This window comes from Monodelphis domestica, chromosome 3 (assembly GCF_027887165.1).
Source record: "Monodelphis domestica isolate mMonDom1 chromosome 3, mMonDom1.pri, whole genome shotgun sequence".
Classification (NCBI taxonomy): domain Eukaryota; kingdom Metazoa; phylum Chordata; class Mammalia; order Didelphimorphia; family Didelphidae; genus Monodelphis; species Monodelphis domestica.
Window position 1 is genome coordinate 324,993,492 of NC_077229.1, and position 13,388 is coordinate 325,006,879.

General features: G+C 35.7%; 1 protein-coding gene across 11 annotated transcripts in view; it reads right to left on the reverse strand.

The window, feature by feature from the left end:
• The window catches only part of STAU2 (staufen double-stranded RNA binding protein 2), a 420,348-nt gene that overhangs the window by 357,797 nt on the left and 49,163 nt on the right, over nt 1-13,388 (reverse strand). For 8 of the 11 annotated variants that reach the window (XM_007486960.3, XM_007486962.3, XM_007486961.3 and 5 more), the window contains exon 4: nt 3,686-3,845. The exons of 1 other annotated variant lie outside the window; for it this stretch is intronic. In XM_007486960.3, the coding sequence (XP_007487022.1) occupies nt 3,686-3,845 (160 nt within the window). Of the gene's footprint in view, nt 1-3,685; nt 3,846-13,182; nt 13,256-13,388 lie in introns of those variants that run through there. 2 more of the 11 variants (XM_056824109.1, XM_007486967.3) reach the window with 2 other exon arrangements.

Sequence of the window (13,388 nt, forward strand, 5' to 3'; positions counted from 1 at the left end):
TTGTCAAACTATTTACCACTGAAAAATCTTAAGTCTAGTGCTTTCTGTTAACTCACTCCAAATAAATAAAGCACACAATTCTCAAAAAAAGTCTTCATATGTATTTATTCATTCATCAAACATTTATTAAGGACTTACTACTATCTACAATTCACTATTGAGACTGATTAACTGTAGCATCTAGTTCCAACTCCCTTAATGGCATTCACATCAATACTCCTAAGGAAAACAACTATGAATCATCATTAAATTGTTATTTTACATAGGCAACCAGGAAGAACAAGGGACTCTGAGCTAGGAAGTCCTGAATTCAAATCTTGCCTCTGATACTTAATAGCCAAGTGACCCTGGGCAACTCATTTAACTCAGACTCAATTTCCCTATATATAAAATGGAGATTAAAAATAGCATCAACCTTGCTCGTTGTGAGGATGAAAAGAGATAACGTATGTAAAACACTTTGCAAATTCTAAAGCACTAAATTAATGCTAGTAGTAGTGGTTATAGCAATGGTTGTATCATTACTACTTACTAATAAAAAAGTTTGGACTCTCAATCATTCAAAATATAATTAGTATCACTGGATGATGTAAGTAAGGTCCAGATTAGTGAGAATAATGATTCCCATGAAGTGGTCACATTATTCAAACTTGTAATATTCAAAGATATAATTATAGGTAAAATATAGAAAATACCATATCATTAAATATAACTAATATTATATTATTAAAATATAATTATAGGCAAAATATGTAGTCCAAGACCAATGGAAATATGCAATGAAAATTCAAATAGAGAACATTTCAAAGGATTCATTATTCACACTAATTGATACCTAGCTATATCTAATTAGGAAGTAAACATCAGCAACAAGAACAAGTAATTTAGAACGTTATTCAAAGAGTTTGATAACCTTATACTAAAAATAATTTTTAACAAGGTAAATTTAATTAATTCATTAAGGAAAACATGTTTCTAATGATTTATATTATAATAACATGCATAAAATGATTCAACTCTTTATAGATTTTGTTTTATTCTTAGAATACAAAATATAATACCATAGAAAAGTAAAATAAACTCCTTATTTAGAAAAGGCAATGGTTGAGCCAGAAGCCAACCTTTATGCTGTTCCCTGGCATTCCCTAGTGCCTTGAAGATGATCTCATCACAGAGTCACAGAAACTTGAGGTTAGAAGGAGTCTCTGGATCATCTGATCGAACCATAACTTACTAGACCAACACCACCAACTATTATTCCTCTAGTCTTTCCTTAAAGATCTCCAGTGAAATGGAACCTCCCAAGGCAGCCCTAGTTTGGAGAAGTTTTTCCTCTGTAAATATTAACTCGTTAATTAGCTTCATTAAAGAATAAGTCCTATGTAGAAATGAGGATTTTAGGCTAGAGAAAGTTGAATTTCACCTATCCTCACATCAACTCTAAGTTGGCCTCTGAAACTTCCCCACCCTGGCTATCGGCTATCTCCTGAGTCCCAACAGAACAAAGCTATTTTCTCTTCTGTTGGCTGCCTCCCCACCCAGGTCTTATAATTATATTAGCCAAATGTCCAAGTTTTTATTCAATTCCATCTTAAAAAATCATTTATTACATACCTTCTACATGCAAAGCAACAGGGAAATAAATGTATAGTAATAATTTAAGATTGAAAAGTGCTTTATATATGATAATTCATCTGATCCTCACCACACCCCTCAAAGAGGGAAGTTAAATGGCTTGGCCAGGGTAATAGGAGTAATAGGAGTCTCAGGCCTGCCTGAGGGCACTATCTCACCTAGCTGCCCTGAGGAGGCACCGGTGAGGCAAGGCACGGGTGCCAATCTCTAGGATGCATAGGGGAAAGGGAGAAGTACAAGAGAAGGCCAAACAAGAACTTTTAGGAATCTAAGGAAGAAGAAATCACATTCTGAAGGGATCACGGGAGATTTCACAGTGAAACCTTCATGGCAAGGAAGGTCTTGCCAGGGCTCAGGGGAGCCACAGACAGGAAGTGGCTCCAGGCAGGAGGGATCATGGAAACAAAGGCCACCAGAAGTGGCAGGGGGGAAGGAGAACCAGCAGCAGGAAGCAGCCCCCTTTGGCTGTAGCCTAGAGAGAAACGAAGGGGAGTCACCAGGCTAAAACGGGCCAAGTGATTTGGGGTCATCACCACTGAGATTCAACCCAATTCAACAAATATTTCTTACGTGTGTGAGGCTCTGAGGATACAATAATAAGAATAGAACTGTTCTTGCCTTCAAGGACTCTACCAACTAGAGAGAAGAAAATACAAAGAGACACAGAATAATTCCTAGAGGAAGAGCACTCTAAGTAAGCACAGAAGAGGTTGGGAAAAGGCTTCCCTGCAGGCTGTAGGGCCTGGGCTGTGTTGTGAAGGCCTTCAGGGCCTCCACAAGGGATCACCACAGAACTTTTGCTCATGCCAAGCAGTCTACTTACTGCTTTCCCAAGACTTTCCAGGCTTCTCAACTTTGCTCATGAGTTTTCTCCCTACCTTCCTTCCTCTCCACATGTCTCAATCCTATTCATCTCTCAAAACTTAGATGAAGACCTAACTTCTCCATGAAGTCTATCCCAACTGGTCCAGTCCTCGGTGATCATTCTGCCACCAAAACTCCTCTTGCTTTTGCACCATTTCATTTGGCACTTAAAGACAATGCATTTTTATTTATCCTATTTTATGTTCTATCTTCTCAGAACACAAAACTATAATTTCTTTGTGGACAAGAACTACACATTATACTTCTTTTCATCCCAAGTACCCAGAACGCTAACAAAGGGACTCAACAAATGGTTAATGAGAATGATGATGATAACCCCAAAACAGTAAAGAAGTTAATGAAAAATGAGTTTGCTTCCCACTTGCCCAGGAGTATTTAGTTTCTCATCACCTGCAAAATGATTATAAATTCATTTTTACTACAAGTATGAAAAATGAATTTCATTGTTTGCTTCTAGTGTAAGAATAAGCTGAAGAGAAAAAAAGAACAAGTTGAAAGCAGAAGAGTTAATCTAGCATAGTTGCTATTTCTGTTTCTATATAACATGGAAGAATATAAATCATATAAACAGAGTCCAAATGAAAGAAAACAGATCAGAGCAAACCATGGAGACACCGGATATTTTTTTTAAAACTCAAAAACTAAGAAGGTGACCCCTTCAATCTCCTTTACCTAATACACTTAAAGCAACAAATGGAAGTGAATAAGCATACACATGACTTAAGTGAATGACCCTGTATGTAAACGGAAGAGTAAATAGATCACAAACTCTTTGAGGGCTTTCCATCTTCTTTTGAATCTAAATGATGCCTTAAAAAAGTGATGGGTAGATGGCAGACATCTAAAATGCCTATTGAATAAACTAGTGAATTATTAATAAGTGAAAGTCTGTGTAAATATGCCAGTTTTGGCTAACTTAAAATTTATCAGGGGAGGTTAATGTAGCCATCTGCTAGGAATTATATTAAAACTTAGTATCCACCATTAAGCTTTTACCCTTAAATGACACAATTCTGTTGTTTCCTTGTTTATCATTCTAAAAATTCTTGTTGCTTATAGAACTAATCCATTACAACTCAACCAAAGCTTTTTTTCTTTCCAAAAACACACATGGAAAGGGTATAAACATAACAGAGGAAAAAGAAACAATTCAAGGTTGGATTACCTGGGTTACTATTAATATTGTTTTTGGGTGGTCTAGGAGTTGGTTTGGGAAGGGTAGTTTCCCTCAAGGCTTTGTTGGCAGCAGCATGTTGGGCTTTTTTTATACTGCTCCCTTCAGACTGCCAGGTCTGTTCTCCAAGAGTCAGCTGCACTGAGAACATCTTCAAAAAAAATTGAAAAATTTAATTAAGACTTTCCAATAAACAAAGTACATGTGAAATGTTACCTACCTGAAAAATAAATACATTCATAGAATCATAGAATTTGAGCAATAGCATGGACTTTTAAGATCAGCTAGTCCAACATGGCAAATTATATAGATGAGGAATGTGGTATAGCCAGACTTGGAGGCAGAAAAATCTGGTTTTTAATCTTGCCTCAGATACCAACTAACTGTGCAACTCTAGATAAGTCTCTTAACCTCTCTGGACTTCAGGTTTCTCATCTATAAAATGAAAGGGTTGGACTCAATGACCTCTAAAGTTCCTCCCAACCCTAAGTCTATGATCCTAGGAAGCAGAAGTCCAAAGAGATTAAGTGAATTTCTTTCAATTAGGTCATAAAACTATTAAATATCCTTAGAAGAAAAAAGATTCTGCAACTTCAGACCAATGCAGTAACTAAAAGTGATTATATCAACGTCTGTCTCCTACTATATCAATAGAGATTGGCATTACTAGGATCCTCTAGTGTATAGTCAATAATCAAATAAATAAAAAAGAGCATTATTTTGTAACAAAACAATCATATTTTGATATCACTCAAATTATCTTCACTAAAGGTTATGTAGAAAATAAACACATGGAAAAATAAGTTAAGTCAATCAACTCTATAATGTTTTTAAGTCTGATCTTTTCCCATTTTTGCCTAATTACTAGCTTGGCAATAAAACTGACAAGTCTAATAATGAATCAAAATATTACATCTATATTAGATTCATTAATTAAATAAAATCTAAAGAAAAGTACAGCCACTAGCAAAGTTATCAAAACAATCATAAATATTAAAACTGAACATTTTTTATAACAAAGATCAATAAAAAATAATTACCCAGCAGAGGAAAAACTTTTATGAAAAAGGATGATAATTCACTGACAAACTACTATTTATTTTTAAAACTTTACTATGTCTCAAATCTTATGCTATTCAAATTAATACACTGCACTCATACAAAATGATTAATTTGGGATTTGACCATTTTTTTAGATAGTTCAAAATATTCATTATACTTTTGCTCAAATATAAATATGAAACCTAACTGAGAACAGGCTGGCAAGTCATTATGTTTTTCAGATAACAACAATTAAAGGAAATACTGACAAAATGGAGACTATGTTTATACATGCAGTAGTACGTTCCACGTGTTACAAAGCACTAATACCAGCTTAGAACTAGACTGTAATTTTTACTTGAAAATTGAGTCTCCAAAGGATATTCAACAACCACCTTCATCTTCAGCTCTGATTTTTCTCCCAAACTTGTCACATACTCCGGTTGCCTGTGATATTGAACTCCAGCTGCCAAAGAACAAACTCTCATCTGAAATTCAGCTGTCCTTTCCTTCATTCCTATCCCTCTCACCCCTAGTATGAACTGAAGACAACAGGCTTAAGGGACTTTCCTAGAGTCACACAACTAGTGTCTGAGACCATATTTGAACTCAGATCTTCCTGTTTCCTGAGTCCTTTGGAATTATCTTGGATTATTGTACTATGATTCCAAAGGACTCATTACAAAAAATGCTATCCACTTCCAGAGGAAGAACTGATAACATGTGAATGTAGATTAGAAGCACGCTATTTTTTACTTTATTTTCTTCATGAGGTTTTTTTGGTGTCTAACTCCACAACATTACTGACATGCTATCAGAGAAAGAACTCATGTGATGACTCCTTGGATCCCAAGGGATTCTTTTAAAAGTTTATGTCAGCACACAACAATACCAGCTGCCTAAAGATGGAATAGAAGACAGAAAACCCAGCAAAGTGACATGGTACATGATAGGGTAGTTCCAGTATCAGTAGCTCTTCACAGTAAAACAATTGCCTGGATCAGAGACAAAAGCGTAGAAAGACCCACAAGGAAGAAGAATAGTTTCTCCCAGAGCTTTGAGGGCAATGGCCACAGTGGTTACAATTTCATATCCTAAACAAGAATCAACAGCAGTAACCACAAACTCCTTGCCCAGAATAAGAGCACAGGGCCACTATAATAAATTTCCCAAAGTAGGTTGAGAACCATGCCAGATCGCTCTATACTGCTCTCTTGGAGGCAGACCCTGGGACTACCAGGAGCTTCGCTGAGCCTGTGGGGGCTGAGGGGAGAGACAGGGAAGAGAGCATGGGTGTGAGATGGGCAATCCAGATGACTGGAAGGAGAGGGACCTCAAAACAAAATGTCGACAGTCCTGACCCTAAACAAGAGTTTACCAGACTCCACACCACTCATCAGAACAGATCAGATAGCCATTGCCTAGGAATCACTATGAACATACATGTTCTGCTGCCCTGCCCCTCCAGAGTCTACAGCTTAGAGCCCACCCTACCGTGAGAAGGTCTGCCAGGCTTTCCATGCCTTAGCATGTCCACTATCATAGGATTAATGGTCATTGAGATTCAAATCTCTATTTCTCACAATCAGTGGAGATTAACTAGGCAAAATGGCATTCTTCAAGAATGAGTCTTCATACGTAGAATTCCATTGGCTAAAAAAGGAGACCAGACATTTGGCTACGACTGGAGGTTTTAGAGCCTCCAACAAAATCATGAGGAACATGAACACTCACAGGGCCAGGGGGAGGTCCTGAATGTACCCCTTCCACTTAACAATGTCATGCCCCAAACCTTCCTGGTAGAAGAAAAATCTTGTATTACCCGGTTCCTAAAAACCCAAGGCAATGAGGCCTCATTCAAGTTTCAGGCTATCAAACTGTGGCAATATGAATGAAAATTCAAGAAATCCCAAGGAAGGTAAGTGAAAAACTGCATTGAAAACAAATTATTATGAACTAGACTCAAACACGAGAGAAAAAAGCATTAGCAAGAACAACCCCATATTACTCACCCAAAATCTATCTGGTTCGTCACAGTAGCAAGATCAGGAATGGCTACAGAAATCACTATAACAATTTATTCAGTCCCCAATAATCTATTCTAAGTTACCAGAAAACATCCACTTCTTCACTGGCCACATGGGCTTATGTTGTGGTAATGTATAGGATAAGGTATAGTAAAATACTCTATTTTCCATCTCCATTACTATGGAAAAAAAAATTTCACCAACCCCAGCAGGTCCAAATTTCATTTAATATTGACTTTATTTGATTGTTCAAGCAACTTCCCATTTATACCCACCCACAATAAACAGCATAGAAACCACCACAAACATCCTTGCAAATACTAACTTGCAAGAACTCCTAATATCCATGTAAATTATATAGTCCCCTCAATAAGCATCACAAAGAAAGCTAAATGGAGATCTTCTACCAATCTTTACCTGAGTAAGGATGCTCCTTCCTAAGTGGAAATCCTCAGCAGTTTTCCACCCCAAACCCCTAATGAAAATAGAGTTACCTCTATGAACCCACTGAGAGTCCTCAAGATATACCTGGCTTGGGGCAGCTGGGTAGCTCAGTGGATTGAGAGCCAGGCCTAGAGATGGGAGAGGTCCTAGGCTCAAATTTGGCCTCAGACACTTCCTAGCTGTGTGACCCTGAGCAAGTCACTTGACCCCCATTGCCTAGCCCTTACCACTCTTCTGCCTTGGAGCCAATGCACAGTATTGACTCTAAGACAGAAGGTAAGGGTTTAAAAAATTAATTAATTAATTAATTAATTAATTTTTAAAAAGATATACCTGGCTTCTGGTAGTTAGTAGTTCCTCATGTACATACAGCGGGTTTTAGAAGCCTTAAGTTTTCAAAGCTTAAAACTGCACTAAGATTCCTGGGAAACACTGTACCCACTTTATAAACCACAGTGATTCCAGTATATGGTCTCAATCTCCAGGTAATTCTACAGTTAGAACATGCTGAACCTTGGAGGAATCTCAGCTGTTATCCTGAAGGGATTCATCGCTACAAATTCTACTCCTACAGGGTAAATGAGAGCTTCTCCCTTATCCCACTGAGAGGGCTCTCCGGAACTCAAACAAGGATCAAATCACAGAACACCAGGGTTTCTATCTGCCTATCTAATCGCCCAAATCTCTCCTTCTTACATACTACTCTTCCCCCATTTTAATAATTAATTTAACAATTTAATCATTACAAAAAAAGCCTTGCTAGAACTAAATATTGTAAATCAGGTCTACTTTGGGGCACTGTAGTGATTCAGGCTTTGGATTAGAATGCAATGAGACCCTAGTGAACCATAAAAATGCTATAAGAACTACTTTACTTATGTTAAGATTAAAAAGTACATAAAATCCCAATTAAACTCTCTTCTTTTTCCATAGCAATTGGCAACACTGGATTGTGGAGGCAAACTTCAAGAGCAATGGGAATTCTACTAAAACCTCTAGAAATATGACCCCATCTAGGCAAGGCTTTTTATACCTCTAGTCCTCCAGTTGGTTTTTGTCATGTGTCCACAAAGATAATAAGAAGCATCACTTCATTGGATACTTGATCATCTAATATTACAATGCTCATGGTAGGTCTTTGTAAAAAGACCTAACATGAAAAAAATTGCAATTTCTACACTAGTATCCATTGCAAAGAAGGAAGAGATGGATAAATTCTACAAAGAACTTAGTAATATCCTCTAAATTAAATCAACATATAGTTTGGCATAGATAAGGACAGAAAAAAAGCTGGCAAAAATAACTGAGAAGTAAGGAATGAGAAAGGTCAAAACTTGTAAACTATTCAAAAGGTTTAAGATGAATAACATCATAAAAATGAAATTAATTGTATTTTAATAGGTATAAATGTCTTATTACTGATGTTGGAGATGATCTTGAATGTGCTGTGTACAAATAGACAACCAACTTGTTACAGCAAAGATCTAAATTTATATGAACTTGGAAGAAAAATTAAAATACAAAAAATATATAGTATAAAATCAAAACAATTCCCACTTGATGTCTTTAAATGAGTTATTCATTTGATCACAGAATCAGAAACTTAGAACTAGAAGAGACCATAAGACTACCTGCCTCATGTCACAGACAAGAAAACTAAGGCACAGAAAGACTAATCCCTCTAAGGTCATGCAGCTAGTAGCTAATATACAGTGTATCTAGTATATAAATGTTTGTTAATGGACTAGTAAATGTCTAAAGTACCTCTTTTTTGTGTTTCCCATAACAACTACCCATTGGAAGAAATTGCTCTCTGAAAGGTTATCAATGGTCTTGTTAACTATCCTTCCTAGTTTTGTGTCATCTACAACTATAAGGAAGTATTCTATGCCTTCATCCAAGGCACATTGTTTATCTACAGATTGGCTGAAAATATCCATCACAATGGTGAAGTAGAGAGAGAGCTCCATTGAGCTATCTCAACATTCCCCTCCAGACAAATTTAAAATAATATATCAAGTAAAATTCTGGAGTGGCAGAACCCACAAATGGCCAGAACAAGGCATTCGTCCAGCCCAGGACAAAGAAGGAGGTGGGAGAGATCTCAGGAATGGAGGCAAGCCTGGAGTCCCAAAAGGATTTATCATTCATTCACACCAGTGGTGGCCACGAATACAACAGCAGCTTCAAAGCTCTCAAGCCAGAAACTCTAAGAGGATCTGGCAGCTGACTGAAAAGAGATTAGAGGGGACCACTGCACTAGCTCTAGATGCATGGCCACATACTGTTTGGCAAATCTGCTGCCTCTGCTCATATCTGGATCAGAATTCAAGAACAGAGAGGCAGATCTTCAGTCAAGTGGGAGAAGAAGCCCTGAGGGGTAGTATCATTTTTAGGGACAAGGGATCAGGGACCCTGAGAAACAGAATCATTTCTGATCCCAAGAGAGAGGGTCCTGAAGAACAATATTAATTACAGGACCAAGAGAACAAGGGCCCTTCCTGTGTGAGGACTACAGTGCAGAGAGGAGAGCAATGACCACATTTTTCCTCAGATTGCACCACTCTGGAAGACCCCCAGAACTAGCTTTGAAAATATCAGTGCAAAATAGTCCAAAGTAGACACAGTGCCCCTCACACTTCCCACACCAAGAATGGAACCCAACATTAACATAAAGTTCAAAATCAAGAAATGGAGACAAGGGGGGGGAAGGAAATGACCTCCCCAAATAGAACCTGACCATAAAAGGATATGACAGACACAAAAAAGATCAACACACAAACTCAGAAGAAGACAATAAGTCAAAACATCTATGAGCCAAGCCACAAAGGGAAATGTGAATTGGACACAAGCCCTACAAGAATTTCTAGGGGGATAAAAGATAAAAAGTGCATTTCAAAATCAAATAAGAGTAGCAGAGGAAAAATTAGGTAAAGAAATGAAAACAAAGAATGAAAATTATGAAAGACAATTAAAATTTTCATTAAAAAGACACACAAAAATATACTGAAGAAAATAACCTTTAAAAACAGATTTGGTCAAATGGAAAAAAGAGATATTAAAATTTCATTGATGAAAAAAAAGCAGAACCAGCCAAATGGAAGAAGCCAACAAAAGTTCACTAAAGAAAATTATTCCTCAAAAATAAGAATTGGGCACGTGGAAGCAAATGACTCCACGAGACATCAAGAAATAATAAAAACAAGTATAAAAATGAATAAATGCAAGAAAATGTGAATATCTCATTAAAACTGACCTAGAAAATAGATCAAGGAGAGATAATTGAAAAATTACTGGACTAGCTGAAAGTAGTAATCAAAGAAAGGGCCTAGACATCATATTTCAAAAGAAAACTGCCCTGATATCCTAAAATGAGAAATATAAATGGAAAGAATCCACTAATCACCATATGAAAGCAATTCACAAATGAAAAATCCCAGGAATATTATAGTAAAATTCCTGAACTCCCAGATCAAAAAGAAAATACTACAAGCCACCAGAAAGAAACCATTCAAATACTATCAAGTCACAATCAGGATCACAAGATTTAACAGCTACTAAGTTAAAGGAGTTGAGGGCTTAGAATATGATATTTAGGGGGGGAAAGCAGGGATTACAACCAAGAATGAACTACCCAACAAAACTAAGTATAATACTTCTAAGGAGAAAATGGAAATTTTGGTGAAATAGAGAACTTACAAGCATTTCTAATGAAAAAACCTGGGCTGAGTAGAAAATTTGACAAACACAAGACTCAAGAGAAACATAAAAAGATAAACATGAAAAAGAAATCATAGGGAACTCAATAGTTAAACTACTTATTTAATTCCTAATTAATTAATTTCACAAAGCTACATTAACATCCCTTGATCTATAGTATTGCTCTATCAGCTCAGTATTGTGTCAAAAAAAAATAGGGTTAGTCTTATATGAACTATTCTTAATGAAGCCATGTAGATTTCTTGTGATCAATATTTACTTTTGAAGATGATCACTAATTATCTATTTAATAAATTTTAGAATTTTCCACATCAAAGTCAACTCAATTAATAGTTTGAAAATTTCATTTTCCTCCCCTTTTTGAAAAATCAGAACATTTGCACAACTTTAGTCCTATAGTACCTCTCTCATGTTCTTCACAGTGTTTCTGATATCATTATCAGTGGTTCAATAATACTTCAGTTAATTCTTAAAATACTTGAGTAGAGTAACCTGAATTCATAAAAAGCAGCTATGTACTCTCTTATGGTGTTTCTTTATTACTTATTATATTATTATATTAATTTATTATGATATTTATGATTTGGGATATTTCTTCATATTTCCTGGATACCAATGTTTTTTCTCAATGGCATTCTCATTGGCAGAAAAAAAACAGAAGTAAATAAACATTAAACAATTTTGTTGTCAATTATCATAATAACACCCAATCTGATCAGTATTACTATTACTTCTTTGATCCTCTTCTTTCCCCTGATAGTGCTTTTAAAACCCTTTTTACTCTCAATTGCTTCCCTCATCATTCTCACCTTCATTCTGAGCACTTAACATTCCTGACATTTTTACGGGACTACATGATATCTTTATATTCATCTACTTTGTTATCTTCCTTTGTGTTTTTGATCCATAACATTCTTAATGTGAGTTGGTTAATCAGTTCACCATGAATTCATGTTGGTCTCTTTGGAAAGCATCTTTTTCATTCTTAAGAGGTTATTATTCCTTTTCATCTGTAGTTACTTATAAATGAAATCATACCTATCTTTCCCCTGAACTCTTTGAAGTTTGCTCTCCTGAAAATCTAGAACACATGTGAGAGAAGACTTAAATTTCTTCCCCTTTTCTATTGCAAATTCCAAGAGGAAGAAGTCTGACAGATATAAAGAGAAGACTGGCAAGAGGATAACAAACTGGCAAAGGACAGAAATGGTTTGCAAATATCCTTATTATAAATAAGAACAGTGGAGCCACTACATTTGGATTCTTAATATCACTATCTTGAATGTGTCTGTATAGGAAATGAAAATGGCAATGAAGAAAACATCTCTACATGACTAAGAATGCATAAAGGAGGTCCCTGCTGAAGACCACACAATTCTGAGAACACTGATGTATGTTTATTGAAAGATAAAGCCAAATTATCTGAAGGAGGGAAAAAATAGAAGTTATGAAAAAAAAAACCTGGATCACACCAGTACCAAAAAAGGTGCACATGAGACCCAAAGATAACAACTAACTCATTTTTCCCCATCTATAAAAAGATTTTATGAGAATGATCCATACATTGATTAGGAATATATTTGATAAAGAAGGAAAGAGATAGGCTTTTACAAGTGATATTTTACAGTGATCATCAAAACTGGCTGAAAAATCCCTCTACTTATTATTTGGGAATCCTAAAAAAGCACTTTGTTTGGTATGGCAAAATGCCACATCTCAAAAAACAAGGTGAAGAATTTCAAGGGAAATGAAAAGCAGTAGATGGGATGGATTCCTAATAGTACTAGATTTAAAATTTTAGTAGAAAGCAAAAATCATCAAAACAATTTGACAACAATTCAAAATAACTCAATCTATGTAACAGATAAGGTATACGTTGAACTGAATCAGCAAATAAATCCAGTAGCCTAGAATTCAACAAACCCAAAGATCCCAGTTCCTGGGGGATGTATTTGCTATTTGACAAAAACTTCTGGGAAAATTAGATAACAATCTAGTAGAAATTAGATTTATAACAATGCTAGATATCACATACAAAGATAAACTCCAAATAATGCATATCTTAGAAATAAAAGGTCATATATCATGTACAAATTAGAGGGACCAGAAAGACATTACCTTTAAGATTCATGAATAGGGGAAGAGTTTATAACTAAACAAGGAAAAGAGAGGACTACAAAAGATAAAATAGAAACTTTTGATTTAAAAAAAAATTTAAGATTATAAGATATATAAGATCATAAAGTACACAATTACCTGGGGTAACTCTTTGTAGCAAGTTTCTCTGACAAAGGTCTCATTTCCAAGATACAGAAGGAACTGTTTGAAATTAATAAGAATAAGATCTATTCCCCACTTGATAAATGGTTAAAGGATATAAGGTTAAAGGATAAATGGTTAAAGGAGGCTTTCAAGGAAAGAAAACTAATCTATCAACATACATATGAAAAAATGATACAAAT